At 42.7% G+C, this 15933-nt stretch overlaps 1 protein-coding gene across 2 annotated transcripts in view; it reads right to left on the bottom strand.

The window, feature by feature from the left end:
- The window catches only part of PTH1R (parathyroid hormone 1 receptor), a 729171-nt gene that overhangs the window by 503737 nt on the left and 209501 nt on the right, over positions 1-15933 (bottom strand). For both annotated transcript variants that reach the window (XM_069210957.1, XM_069210958.1), the window contains exon 2: positions 1640-1711. In XM_069210957.1, the coding sequence (XP_069067058.1) occupies positions 1640-1711 (72 nt within the window). The remainder of the gene's footprint in view (positions 1-1639; positions 1712-15933) is intronic.

The raw sequence follows: 15933 nt of genomic DNA, 5'->3' as shown, positions 1-15933 counted from the left end.
AGAGGGGTTTAAGAAGCAGTGGAAAGCAACAGCAGTGTACATTAGTCAGAGTACTAAGTTAGAGAAGCACAATATTTTATAAAATAATTAACTTTTTTTAGGGCTTTCAAAACAAAGATGAGAGAGAGTGTGTGTTTTTGTCTGTGTGTGCATGGATAAATCCCAAGTGAAATCCAACTAAGAGTGCCTGTACCCAACTATTTATTCATCAGAAAAAACATTTATTAGGGGATTATAACACCAAAAACAACCCCCCTGAAGCTACACCCCTCTGTGAAAAGATAGTATAATGCTATCTTTTTATGTATGGGTACTCCACACTCAACAAGATACTACTCGTAAATCCCTTTGTGAATATCAAATGTTTGTTAACTTACACAAAAGTATAAGTTTAGCCTTGTGAATCAGGTCCCAAGAGTCCAGGGCAAATTGCAATTTAGCAGGTGTGATTGGTAGGAGTACTGAGTGATAGAAGCACAATACTTTGTAAAATAATGAACTTTATTAGGGCTTTCAAAACAGAGATGAGAGAGAGGGTGTGTGTTTTTGTCAGTGTGTGCATGCATAAATCTCAGGTGAAATCCAAATAAGAGTACCTGTACCTAAATATTTATCAGAAAATTCATTTTTTAGGGGATTGTAACACCAAAAACAGCCCCCTTCAACGCAACACCCCTCCGTAAAAATATAGCATAGTGCTAGCTTTTTATGTGTGGGGACTCTGCACTTATAAATATACTACTCGTAAATCCCTTTGTGAATATTAAACGTTGGTGAAGTTACACAAAATTATAAGTTTACCTTTGATAATTAGGCCCCAAGAGTTCAGGGCAAATTGCACTTTAGCAGATGTGAAATAACAACAGTTTTTTTGCGGCAAGTTGTAATTGGAACACAAGTCAGAAATCTACACAATGCAGACATTTTGTGTAAATCCATCCCCTATTTCTTAGCAAGGTCATTGTTAAAAACATGCTGAATGCTGATAACGAAGGTTACTTGCAACTAAAATGTCAAGAATTCTGTTGGGTTACTTTTCGAAATAGCTATATTTCTAGCTGGAACTCGAAAGGTGAAACTCACTCCGGTTATATCCAATAATAATCCAAATAACAAAATGTGTAACATGACAAGAGAAAACCCCAAAAACACAGTATAGGCCAATTTGTAAAAAATATTAGCAGAGAATAAGGAATATATATGTCAAGTAAAGCTCTCTTTCTCTCTCTCCCTCTCCCTCTCTCTCGCTCCCCCCTCACCTCCAGCTGCCCCCACCACCAGTCCACCTCAAGGAACCATGCTGCGCTTCCCCCCTCCCCTCCAACACTCCCACTTCAGGCAGCTTGTCATGCTATCACCAGTGGCTCATACTGGCAAATCCAAATATAGTACCCCTCCTCGATATGAAAGAAAAAAAAACAGCGCTCACTCAGTGTATACACCAGTGCAGGAGTGTTCATTGCCCTGAGAAGCTGATCAAACAGACTTCCTCATGTACATGTACTTTATTTAGATATTTTTAAAGTTTTTTTTGTAAATAAAACATTAAACCATTATGCACATTAAAAGAGTATAGACATATTTCTATGTGCTTTTCTTTCAATAACATACAGACTTTGCTTGTACATCTATTACTCACATAAACTTCAATGGGAAGGCTGTGCTTCGAAGAATTTTGATATCCCACTTGCTGTGCTTCAGCAAACTTTTTCTGCAAAAAAGGAAAAAACACCTCTCTGTTAGCCACCACCATTTAAAAATATATTAAGTTCTGCTTTTTTACAAGGTAAGTGGCACAGTGAAAGGGCTTAAATATGTATCTGTTACCCTTTTTTAGGGGGCCAATGCTGTCAGAACAAAGAGTGGAGACAAAGTTGAAATTCGTGTTCATAGTGCTATTAGTGCAATTGCTACTGCTGTAATTATTCAAATCCATGCCTTAATAATGTTATTACTTTTATTATTATTATCTTTGTCATCATCATCATCATCACCAGTATTGCTATTATTATTATTATTATTATTATTATTATTATTATTATTATTTAGCAGCGCCAGCTTTAGGGAGGTGCGAGCGGTGCAGTCGCACCGGGTGCTGGCCTGGATTGGAGGGCGTTGACCTCAGGGGTAGCTGTGTTTAGCAAGAGCTTAGGAAAACTGTGATTTAAAAACACCTGCTGAACAGTTCCTTCTTCGTCCCGCCTTCAGGAAGCAATTCAAATGTCAATATACCTCTTATGATTAATGTTGCTGCTTGGGAGAGAGATGGGAGTTTTGTCTGGTGGCAGCTTTGATCCGCCATAAAGTGGAGCAGAGGGTTAATATGCCTGATGCAAAGAACAGAACTATATTTTATATGTATAGCTAAGTGGATTAGTAAAACCAGTCTTTACAAGCACTTTAAAATGAAGGTATGTGAAAGGGGGTCTATGAGAGATGAGGGACACATTTGCCGGGTGGTAGTGAGGCCGAAATCCGAGGAAGTGGTCAAGGTGCGGGGTGACAAAAAGACTTGCACAGGGCATCACCAGCTCTAAAGCCGGCCCTGTAAGTTAGTATTGTAGTTTTGATTAACAAAATTGTAATTGAGACATAGACAGGAATTGTAAAGCATGTGTAAAAGGTCTCTGAACCTTCAAACAGATGACAGCAAGCTGGCTACTGTGAAATACTGGAAACGGACGATCTGCTCTGGAGTTATAACATTGAGGATGTTGCTTTAGCGAACCAAAAGGAGTAAACATATTATTTGAAAAGGGGTAGGGAGCCATAGGACGGGTGCCTGCACAATAAAGAGGAAGGGAACCTTGACAGGATGACCAGAAGGGTAACTATGACTATAAGGAATGAGGCAAGTGCTGGGGACGTGCCAGTGCACAAGCTATTATAAAGGCTGTAGGGTTGGGCTTTCTATTACACTGTGGTCTCCTCCAAATTAAGCTGTGACTATCACAGCCATCCAGAGGGGGAGACAGGATAGGAGGGGTATTGGGCAAAAGGCATAAGTTCCACAACAGAGGCCCGAGCAGGTTGCTGGTCAGAGACTGTGCTGAATAAAGGTGTTAAACTCTTTACTGTGTTGTATCTCCTTTCATCTGGACACAAAAGAGGCAACAATGATGGGATTGACCTGACACGCAGCAGTCAACCAGCCCTGACAGCTCACCTATCAGCGTGCTCATTGGCTCACCACAAGGGTGTGTCTCACCCCTACAACCCCCGGCCGCTCTCCCTCAAGATGGCTCTATGGCTGCAGCTTCTGAAAACATCACATTTGGCACCCCTAGAGTCGCCTGAGCCCCAACACCTCTAAGGAACACTTTTATCACTGCCTATCATTACATCTTGACTCCTGCAGCACGTTGTGAAGCCTCTTCAGGCATCTCAGCATCCCCAGTACTCACTGGCATCTAGGCCTTGTTCCCTGCTGGCTGCCATCTTGAATTGGGGAGGCATACCCAGGTGACTGGGAGTGAATGTTTGATTTGTTCTGCATTCCGTCCATCATCTGTTGCATTTGTTGTCCTAAGTGGGAAGGGTATCCCAAGACGTGGGTCTTGTGCTCACTATGCCACCAGACTCAAGCTAGCCTGTCTGATGAGGGGTGATACCTCAAAACCATTCCCAGGATGCTTATTTCTGGTCCAGGGAGGACCTGGCCTGGCAGTTTGGGCTGGACTGTTCCCACGGGGAGCAGGGTCAAGACTGTTTTGCATATGGCAGGATCCAAACTGGAATGGCATGGCAAGCAAAAAAACTGATGGATTAAACCCAGATCTGTGACTGGGGATGAATGTTTGATTTGTTCCACATTCCATCCATCATCTGTTGTTTTTCATTTTGCTGCCTTAAGTGGGAAGGGTATGCCGAGATGTGGGTCCCGTGCTCGCTAGGCCACAAGATTCAAGCTAGCCTGTCTGATGAGGGGTGATACCTCAAAACTGGTACCAGGATGCTTGTTTCTGGTCTAGGGAAGACCTGGCCTGGCAGTTTGGACTGGACTGTTCCCATGGGGTGTCGGGTCAAGAGTGTTCTGCATATGGCTGGATCCAAACTGGAATGGTATGGCAAGCAAAAACATTGATGGATTAAACCCAGATCTGTGACTGGGGATGAATGTTAGATTTGTTCTGCATTTCATCCATAATCTGTTGTTTTTGCATTTGAGGCACACACAGGCCCTGTTCTCTGCTGGCAGCCATCATGGGGAGGGAAGACCCACCACTTCGCCCCTACCTTGAGTCTGCATCTACTTGGGGGCCATTTTAAATTGTGACAGTCCCTGGTTGCTTCCAGCCTTGAACCAGCATCTCACTGGTAGTAGCCATGTCCAGTGAGTCACAGACACAGTGACTGTCCGTGAACCCTACATCTGCACTGCAAGCGCAAGGTGCGTGCCTCGCTCCAAGCTGCCATGTCTACTGATAGACAGCCCGCATACAATGCTGCCACATTCCTGAAGCAGCCGCCCATTTGACATGTCCAATAAGCACTACATTGGGGCATGGTGGACTGGACTGAGAAACTCAATGACCTCATTGAAACCCCAGAAGAATCAGATAAAACCAAGGTGATTTGTTTCTTCAAGAACCTCTCAGAAGATGGCATTAAAGAGGCCCTCAAAAACAAAACAAAAGAAGAGGCCAAAAAGTGAAAGACGAACTTGCCAAGAAATTTTACAATGCCACCAATGTGAACTATGAACATTACACATTTGGCAAAGCTAGCCAGCAACTAGGAGGTTCAATGGACGACTTTGTAGGGCACTTAGAATACCTCATCAAGCACTGCCAGTTCAACAAACTTTCCAATGAGGAAGTTATGAACCTCAGAGTCATAGATGGCTGTCAATCTGAACCCTTCAGAAGGTGAATACTGAGAGAAACACACTCTGTTGAAAAGATGCTGGCCACAGCCCACACAGATTAAGATGCTGACAAACAAGCAGCTGCCATGGAAGGGAATGTGACAACCAGTGGGGCAGTGCTAGCCACTGAAAGTGGCCATTGGATGTGGAAAGACAAGCACAAACTGTGATTTCTGGAAGTTGCAAGCTCATGCTACAGGTGTGGTTTGGCATACCCTCATGATGGCAAGTGCCCAACACTCGGGCAGGTGTGCAATCGAAAACCACATCCGTGGAGCCCAAACAAAGCACCAACCTTCCAACCACAGCAGACACAGGGACAAACCAAGTCATGAAAGCCGAAGCAGTCACAAGTCAGGCAACAGGCCCTGCCATCTGGTGTGAAGTGTCATGATAGCACACACAGGCCAGCTGCCCCCTTTGCCCTCACTCATTCCACCACATCACCAGCCAGTGATAGTGAGGAGGATGGATACCTCATGATGATGTCTATACGCTGCTCTGTATCCCCGCGACCGCGAGTCACCTTTAAACTGAGTGGCTGCACCATGAAATGCATCAACAACAGTGGTGCTTTGGTCATCAGAGGATGAGACCTAGTTGACCTCAAGGCTGTGTGCAACTGACTGAGACTCAATGAAAAATCTATGTGTCAGCAGAGAACACACCAATACACTGCACAGAGAAGTTCACAGCATCCCTCACCTACATGAGGAGAAGTACCCCACCACTTTCTACTTCCGGTCTGTCAAGCACCTGTTCCCATAGTTCTCTGTCTGCCTTCCTTGACCTGATTGGGCCTCATGCATGTACACTCAGAGACTGAGCTTATCCACTAGGTACACCTGCTGAAGGCCACCCGCAATTGCCTAGTTGCTCATGTGGATTTGAACAAACAGTCCATACCTTTCATAATCGGGGGTCAATAAATGTGATGTCATTTCAATGTTTCACTGAACTTGAACCAGTTCCAAAGATCTCGCAATCCCCCATCAAAGTGTTCACACGTGCAGTCTCTTCACCTTTATGGCTTGTTCAAAGTGACTGGAATATATGGCACAAGCATCATCATGGCGCCTATTCATGTGCTGCAAGGCTAGATGTTGGGGGCTTGCCTCCTCAGTTTTGCCATGGCAGATGCAATGGGATTCATCTCCATCAGCTACCATTGAGACAGACCCAGGCATTGCTCATCACCTCCCAGCTTTCTTCAGTGGCATTAGCAAGCTGGAAGATGACTGCGTTCACATTCATTTCGATAAGAGTGTTCACCTAGAGGAACAGAGACACAGGAGAGTTGCATTCTAACTGCAAGAGGCAGTGAAGAAAGAGATCAGAAACCTTCTATGCCTCAACATTATTGAATCGCCTGAAGGCCCCATTCCCTGGATGTCTCCCATTGTTGTAGATATAAACAAAGGACAGAAAAGGGGATGTCTGAATATGCGTTGATCTGTATCAGCCCAAGAAGGTGATAGAACATGAACGGCACCACGGTCCGCACATCCAGGCATGATCACCCAGATCTATGGAGTGAAGCTCATCTCCAAGGTTGAACTCAACAAAGGCTAACATCAGATCAAACTGGAGGAACTGTGCTGCTGCATCATGACTTTTTGGGCCATTTTGTGCTACAAGAGACTGAACTCATCAGGTGCTGAAATCTTCCATGAGGTCATTGCTGGTTCACTGAACTTATATCCAATGTGTTAAACTACAGTGACACTATTCTAGTCTTTTGGCCCACACGCAAAGCACATGACGATGCACTGAACAAGGTCTGCCATCTACTATGTGAAGCCAGTCTCACTATCAACACGGACAAATGTGAATTCCGTAGAACCGAATGGAAATTCTTAGGGCACCTGTTCTCGGGAGAAGGTATGATGCCTGATCCGTATAATGTTGCGTTCTTAACAGCTGCAAGCCTACCATGAGACACTCTGATGCTTTATAGATATGGATAGTATTGTGTAAGAAACACTTGAAATTATGCCACCATCAGTGCCCCGCTTCATCACCTCCCAAGGCAGAAGGTGGTCTTCCAGTGGCCCTGGAATGCAAACATAGTTTTTAACAGATAAAGGCTGGCCTTGCCAAGGCCACTATTATGGCTTATTTTGACCCCACACTGTCCATAGAAGTGATTGTCGATGCCAGTTCACTGGGTATTGAAGCCATCTTGGCACAACACTGTGGAACCCTGGAGTCCCAGCATCTAACTGTTGCCTATACTAGCAGAAGTCTATCTGAAACTGAGAAGCTCTACCCTAAACCAAGGAAGAGGAGAACCTTGCCATGTCTTCCTATATAGCAAATTGTGCACCATCATAGCAGACCAGCAGACTCTCCTAACACTCTTTGGGAACCCCAAATCTAAAATTCCTCCCAGGATGAAACCATGGGGACTACACCTCCTGGAGTATGACAACACCATTGTTCAAAAAACAGAAAAGGTACACAATCCAACTGACTTATTTTCCAGACAGCCACTGCACCTGATGAATTGGAACTTGTCCATTGCTGAGGAATACCTTCAATTCATAGGTAGCACGAGAGTGACCTCCACACTTTTGATTCCTCAAAGGGCCAACACCACAAAAGTAGACAGCAATCTAGCCATTGTCATGCACCTCATCGACCGGCACAAATGGAAACACAGCAAAGAGCGGAGCGGTGACTCTGAGGAGATCAAAGCCTTTGACAACTTCAGGAACAAATTGGCAGTTATACGAGAGGGACTCGTCCTCACAGGATCATGGTCCCTAAGAAACTCCACAAACAAGACATTTACCTAGCACAGGAAGGACACCAAGGGATAGTTGCCACTGAAAGGGCACTCCGAGAAAGACTATGGTTCCCTGGTTTAGATGCTATAGTAGAGACAGAAATTCAAAAGTGTCACCTGTGCAACTGCCTGTCACCAGCCATGTGACAAATGCCTCTGGAGATGTCAGAAATACCAGAGAGTATGTGGGAGAGGATAGCAGTTGAATTCTTCGGCCCACTCAAGTCTGGCAAGAATCTTCTAATGGTAGTAGACGAATACTCCTGATTCCCAATAGTCTCATTTACTGGAGCTGCCTAGGTAATCTGGACACTGGATGACATCGTTGCAAGTTGGGGATTTCCCAAAATCCTGAAGTCTGACAATTGGCCACCATTCACCAGTGGTAACTTCAGAAAATTCCCGAACCACCTGGAGATTGAGCATCACCGGATTACTCAACTCTGGCCTCAAGCCAACAGAATAGTAGAACGAATCATAGGCTCCCTTAATCAGACTGTACAGCAAGTCACTGAAGAAGGACTGGTGCTTGAACAATCCCTCTGTTAAGTTCTGCAGGCTTATCAAAACACTCTGCACTCAACAACTGAGGAGAGTCCTGCACGCTTATGTTCAATAGGTCAGTTCGCACCAAATTACCACAATAATCTCATGAATAGCAGATGAACCCAGACAGAGTCAAGGCAACTGGCCAGGAAAAGAAGAAGAAGATGAGTGCATGTGGCCACTGAGTGGCGAAAGGAGGGAATTCTCCCTGAAGGCAGCAATTGGTTAGTGGTTAAGCAGAGACAACGGAGGAAAATGGACACCCTCTTTGACACCAACCCACTCCAAGTAACGACAGTCAAAAGGAGCAAGGTCACAGCATCTCTCCAGAGGAAGTCCATCACCGTGAATATTTGAAACTTTCAGGCCACAAAGGACACTCAGAACAACAACAGCCCCAACCCTTAGCATGACATGGAGCCCTCTGGTACTAGTGGATGTCTTGTGTGACCTGATGGTTACTGAGCCAACTCCTCTGGTGGTACCAACTTTGTCAGGCTGAGTTGTGACCAGGCCATGTCAGCTTATTTCAGACATCTGAATTCAGTGAGAACAATGGGGCTCATATTTAAACAGGGAGGTGTAGAGTCGGGCTTTCTAGGACTGTATGGCTGCCTCCGACTGAAGTTCTGACTATCACAGCTGGCTGGAAGTGGGAGACCTGGTTGGAGGAGTTCTGGGCAGAAAAGGAAAGGCATTAGTTATACAGCAGAGGTCCAAGCAGGTTGCTGGTCAGAGATCGTGCTGAATAAAGGAGTGGAACCCTTCACTGTGTCATGTCTCCTTTCATCAGGACACAACACGGACGTTGACAAGATTCACCACCTAGTGGTAGTCAGAGCATCTAATTCAGAATTCTTTCTTTCCATTATTGCCTTGTCGGATTCTACAGTAGAATTAGTTAACAATGTTGCATCCTAACCAAACTTCCATTCATTAATAAAATTGTTAAAATACCTAATGACTAGAGTTGTGATTGATTCCTGGGTAGCTCAAATGCCAGTTTGATGTGGATTCATGCTGTTTGGACAAAATGTTGTGTTTAAAATATTGTTTGGACATAATATTGTGCCAAAAGTATTGAGGACAAGAATACTGTGAAAGTAAAGGCTTTATTTACAAGGAAATGTTGGAGCACAGAGCTGCACCAAATTTGGCAGCACCGCAATCCAACATTAAAAAAATACAGGGATGTGCCATACTTACATTTATACAGTGAACCCCTGTGGGTTCCCTAGTGCTTCTGCTAAAATTAGTCTTCTAACGCCAACGCAGGCACCCTTGCACAATAGTGTAAGGGTGTCTGCCTTGCAGGGAATTATTGTTTATGGGCAGGAAGGAGTCCCCTCCTGCACATAAACAATCATTAATGGTGATTTGTTACTTTTATATGTGCTGCAGAATGCAGCATATATTGAAGTAGCAAATCATCAGTATGCAATGATTGTTTATGTGCAGGGAGGAACACCTTCCTGCACATAAACAATCATTAATAGCATTTCACTCTTTCTACGCAGCACACATAGATAAAGCAAAAACGAGGAGAAATAAAAGTATTTCTCCTTGTTGCGCCAATCTAACACCACCCCTGGGTTGGTGCTAGTTTTTGGCGCTGCCTCAGGTTTACAATTTTTCGTAAATCTGGGGAAGTGTCAAAAGGAATGGGTGTTGCATGGAAACACCAACAGCAACAGTGAATAGCAGACAGTGAAAAGCACGACGGGTGCAACTGCACCCGTCGCACTGCTGCAACACTGCCGGCTCCATTTGGAGCCGGCTCCCGTGTTGCGGCCGACATCCCCACTGGGCTGGCGGATGGAAACTTGGTTCCCGCCCGCCGGCCCAGCGGTGATCTCATTATGGTAACCGCAGGAGTGCGGCCGCATCGGCGGCCGCACGGCGGTTACAACTTGGCGGGCAGCGGTTACCGACCGCCAATGTTGTAATGAGGGCCTATATGTTTGCCCTGGCTATTTTGTCAACGCTCTGGAATGATGGTGCAGGTATTTGTGAAGACCAAGGTTTTTTGATCATCTCTCTTCAAGAACAAACCTGTGGCAATTTTAGATACTTCAGCAAACTACTTATCCATTTGTATAAGTGTATAGTAGGTTGATAAAAAGCCCTAAAATTGGTTTTCCTGGGACTGAAACACTTGTAAAAACAATTGAATTTTGTTCTTTGTTTTCTCTTTTTCATAATTTATGTCTCGGATATAATAATTTTATTTTCATATAAATTGGTATCTTCAAGAATGTACCCTACCTTCCATCTGCCCCTTTTCTTCTACCATTATGTCCCCTTGGTCCTTCGTTCTCTAACCCTTCTAAAAACGAATTCGCTTTGTCCCCTATTTTGGGGTTTTTACCCAATTTATAATATTTGTGCATGTCATCCTCACTGACTGAATCTTTTTCCAAGTGCAGTCTCTATGCCATATTCTGTCTACCGTTGACTATGTATTTCCTTTTCCCAGTCGAGAATTCTCACCATACTGGAATGTATCTTTTTTCACTCTGCATTCCTGCTCCTCCCTCTCATTTCTTCTATCCGTGATCTCCGTCTTACTCAGCTTTGCCTCGCCATCTAAATTCCTCTCCAATATGCTTATTACATCAACCCTAACTCAGCCTGCACGTTCCATCTCTTTTCCTGTCTTTTCTCCTTCCACATCAGTTGCTTTCTTCGTCTAATCTGTCTCCATATCTCACTGTTTCTTAAATAAAGCTCCTGCTTGCTATGTCAGACAGTAGCCTCTCTTGATTCTCTCTCCATGTCTCCTAGTTTTTACCTGGTTGTCTCTCTCGTCCACTTGTCATCCGTTTCTTACCCAAGCTTAAACAAGTCTCTGTACACGCTTGTTTATCACGTCTCTCTCCCTGTGAATGTTTTTTGCAGGTGCATAACAAAGGTTATTGTCCACATTTTGTGTCAAGCGCAACACAGCCCAAATATAAATAACTCCTCTACATGCCTCATTAAATGTCTGCATTTCTCTTGGCCTGTTTCATATCCCCAAGACCATGATTATCTCTCTCCACTCTACCTTCTTTTGAATTTTCTGCTGCTTCTTATACATACTATTCGTCACTATATTTTTGTTTCTTTCCAATGATAGCTCTCTAAAAAGACACAGTTCAAGTTGTGTCCTGTGCTAATCCCTCGCTACAGACTGCAGTTCTATTTGTTTTGGTGAATCTGTTGGTCACTGTATCTTTCGCAACAACTTATTTGCTTTCAGTCTTATCAGTGTGTCCTCTCTCCCACTGTATCTTGGATTCCTTTAATCATAAACCATAATGCATTTCAAAAGAATATGTTGGCAAAATGAGGTGAGCAAACAGCTACTAAAGTAAACTGACTGCTTATATCAGTGCAACCATTTTCAGCTAACATTTATTCATTTGACAGTGGATTTAAGTAGATTTTGTAATAAAAACAGGATTTAAGCCTATAACCCACAAACATCAATTGATGATTAAGAAGGTCACATTATTATATGTCTCTTCATTTCATTTAATTTATCAGTGCTTTAATATCCGACTTCCAGTTCACCCTTGACTACGTTAATAATTCACTGAAATTCCTATTTCATAACATTTTATGTTTTCTTGGTTCGATAATTAAAATGTATGGTAGGTTTATCCCTTAACAGATGATGTATTTTTTTTTCAGTGACACTGTAAATGTACCCACTAGGAACAACGCTATTTTTTTGAGCAGTGTAAGTACAATATGTACAAGGATGGGACTTAAAGTCCCTCCTGTTGGCATGGTTTTGTCCCAGCTGCGAATCTTTATCTAAATATTATTACTGGGGAGCTTGGCAGGGCCATACACACTAATCTTCAGTTGTTTCTCGATTGGTTGTGATGATAATTTGGGTGTAATTCAATTAATTAATTGGGAGTATAGAGAGGATTAGTATGACTTACTGATTGTTCTTTGAAGTAAATGTATGTGACTATTTCATCCACTGTCAAATTATTTTTCAAACAAGGAAGGCGACAGGTATGGACCACCACACAGGTTACATAGTTAAACAAAAAATAACCACAAACTTGTGTTAAGGAAGAGAAAACAAAAACACCACTTAAGAGTCATAAGTACTCCTATATACAGGATATGAGGATTTCACCCCTCTGGTAGGTGACCTGCTTCTTCTTCGGGGCCCTCTTCAGTGGATTGAAGTATCTTTTACTTCTCCTTTGAGATAGGAAGAAATAGGCTTCATTCATCAGAAGAACCATCTTCGGACGCCAGGGGTATTACCCCGTATTCACTGGACCTTCCTATGATGGGCTGTGAAATTTATTTTTATCTGTTTTGATGCATATAAATTTAGCAGAGAGGGCATCAACATCCTGCCGAATCCCCTTGCATCTCTTTTGAGGGTTTTAAGGGAGCATAAAAATGTTGCCCTCTGCAAGTGGGTCAAAGTATCCCACAAATGTTTAATCTCTACCCTATGAGGCTCAATGATCTTATACTCATCGATCTTGAGGTAGTTTAACATTATTATTTTCTCCCCTTTGCACATAAAACCCTCACATCACCACCCTAGGCTCATCATTTGCCCATCCTAATTTTTTGTCATAACACCTCAGGAGCTCCTCCTATTTTTTATGGCAGTAGTTCGCACCAGGAGCTTTGTGACTGATGCAAATCCGGGCCATATGATGAAGCATGCTACACAACAGGTTGGTGAGGGCGTGCATTCTATATATGGGTTAACTTGTGCATCTCTGTCTTCATAGCAAGCAGTCCTATAGTGAGTGAGTGATTGAAAGTGAGTGATTAATGGTTAAACAAGGCAGCAGAACATATGTGAGTAATATCTGATTAAAATAATTATCTAGTTTTACATATGCTTTACATAAGGCTGTTGTAGATTCTTGCTCATACTTTATCTTAAATCAAGCACTGATCTGTCTATTCTCTTACCAACTCAGCTTCAGCTTCCAGGGCAAGTCAGGTTGTGTGTTATTAAGTTATATTCATTGTGTGTTATTAAGTCATCTTCAACAACATGTGCATTATCCTTGGAAGTATACACACACTCTTGAGGAGTATGTCACATGTCTCTGAGGACATATTTCATCTTGAGTTATCCATACATGACAGCGGAGAGAATGTACATGATCCTAAGGCACAAGTGTATGAGATGTATGTGCATGATTGTGAGGAATGTTTACATAGTGGACTGCCTACGTTAAATAATGTCGATGTGTGAATAAGAGAACTGGCCTTAAAATAAACTGGATAGTGTGAGTGATCCAATTAGCTCTAATAACTAAGTTCAGACCTTTGCTATATTCACTAGGCATAGGAACGAGGTTGACGTTCGCAACAAAAGTTAGATTTGCCAAGTTGATAATGAATATTATTCCCTAGCGGTTGGAGGAATTATCACTAAGATACATTGACACAACTGTTTTATATTTATTTATTTGTTTGTTTATTTTGTAGTTGTTTTTAAAGAACTGTGCATCTACATTGTGAACACTACCAGAATCTCATTTTGAAGGGGGAGAAGTTACAGTTCAAACAAAGACAGAGACAAAAGTCGGGGATTCGTCAGTTGCCAACCCAGTATAGCACTGAGTTTAGTCAAGTCTAAACAATTAATTTTCAGGTGTTTCCTGAAAAAAGTTGTTCCCCTTAATATAAGACCATACATTCTGCATCCTGAGACTTTGGACTCCGAGAGCTCCTCTTTCTTCTTTCAATCACTTGAAGGCCTGCATTTTGATAAGATGGAAAGTCTTGGATTCAGGAGCTTAGCTTCCATTGGCACAGCGGGTGCAGTGGCACAGGAGGCTAGAGGCCTGTAGAGCCCATTACTGTACCTTATAATTCAAACAGCAGTCAGGGAGACTATTTTCTTCAATACGCTTGTGCATAACACACTGGCTGAGCTACTGAGAAAAATATAGGGGCATTTTTAAGAAAAGCGGCACTGCACCTAGGGCAGAGCAACTTTTCTTGCGCCCCCTTAGCGCCCTCCAAAAGCAACAATGTGTGCGGCATATTTAATATATGGTGCACCATGGCAGTAGTTAGGGAACTAGCATCAGAATATTTTACTCTAGGTTTGTGCTTTGCAGGATTAGTATAAAAAAAATTGATGCTAATCCTGCAAAGCACCCAGAGGCCCACTGTAACCAATGGGAGCCACCTTTTAACGCTTGCTCAGAGCAGGCATTAAAAGTACCAAAAAAGTGACGCACAGAGATCTCCTAGATTTATTTGTGCCTGACACCACTTTGTAAATATGTTGTGGCGTTTTTGGCCATCTAACACCACATTAGCGTAAAAAATGTATGCTAATGTTTCGTTAGAATGGCGCTAGGCCCTCTTAAATCTGGGCCACAGTTTCCTGCGTAGCACATAATGACGTCCAGTTTTGATAAGCATCTTAGGCTTATGCCGCAGTAAGCCATATATATTGTGATTATGACTGAATTGTATCCTTGAATATTCTGGGCACTTGTGGAATCCTTTTAAGCCTTTCTTCATTAAATTTTGCCTTTATGAAATCAGTCACAATCTGATTGCCCGGATTTGTGACCTCATTGGCCAGTATATTTGGCAACTCCATAGTGGTGGCTGTGGTCACTTCAATAAATGTACAATTGAAAGATTACTGTTCAGTAGGAATCTCATGTGTCTAACCCTGAAAGTGGCACCTTGAAGCTTTTGCAGGTTTAGAGACCAGTGTAACGGTAATGTGTTTGTCCTACTAGAATCGGTATCTTTGACTTGACTCTGTTTATGCAAAGAAGCTCTTCTTCATCAAGAAAAAAAACATAGGCTTCGGGGTTCCTTTCTCTTCAACCAAAAGTAAAGTAAGGGGGTTAATGTTAAATATTTGGAAATGCATCTAAAGATTGCACTGGAAAATACCTTCTATGTTGGACAACAGTCATGATAGTGATCACCAACGAGTAACTCATTAATCTACGTAATTTATATATCTTTCTGCTGAATTATCTTAGCCCATACTTGCCGATGAGGTTCAGGAGGAAGGTCCAAATTTACTTCAGAGTAGATCTAGACACTAGCCCACACTTTACACTTACCCACAATATAAAGTAGTGTATAGTATCAAAAGCTGTGGGTTATACAGGTTAATATCTTGTTCCCAACTATAGGAAGTATAAGCCGCTCTGGTGAATTCATTGCTGCTGACAAGCCACAACCAGTATCGATAATTATGAAGGAGGCCCTACTTACTGTTACATGTGTTATTCAAGTTGTCTTGCTAACTCTTAGCGAATGATTTCACTAAGGCATGGCAGGTTTCATGCCTGGTGGCGAACAGCTGCTGCTTTAGCATCTGCTGATGCCAGCTGTAGGAGGGTTACGTTGAGGGTATATTTTTGGATTCCAGTTATGGTCTAGTTTAGAAGGTAGGCATTTATCTCAAGCTTGACACCATAGTTATACATTTTACTTTGGGTTTTGAGTTCTGACACATTCACTCTCACCAGAAGGTTGAATGTTATTAATACCAAATTGCCAAAGAGATAGGTTAATGTGGGTGGGTTAAATGAGGTTTCAGAGTTATTGGATATGAATTCAGATATTTCAGATCTTTTGGACTCAGAGAGCATCAGTATGATATTGTAATATTACTGAGCCACAAAGAGGATACTAGTAGAGCGTGTGGGTTAGGTAACTACAGTTGTATGTTCATAAACTATCTTCATTGGTTACATGAGCTCATATA

The sequence above is a fragment of the Pleurodeles waltl genome, chromosome 10 (genome assembly GCF_031143425.1).
Source record: "Pleurodeles waltl isolate 20211129_DDA chromosome 10, aPleWal1.hap1.20221129, whole genome shotgun sequence".
Classification (NCBI taxonomy): domain Eukaryota; kingdom Metazoa; phylum Chordata; class Amphibia; order Caudata; family Salamandridae; genus Pleurodeles; species Pleurodeles waltl.
This window is presented reverse-complemented; position numbering and strand designations above follow the sequence as displayed.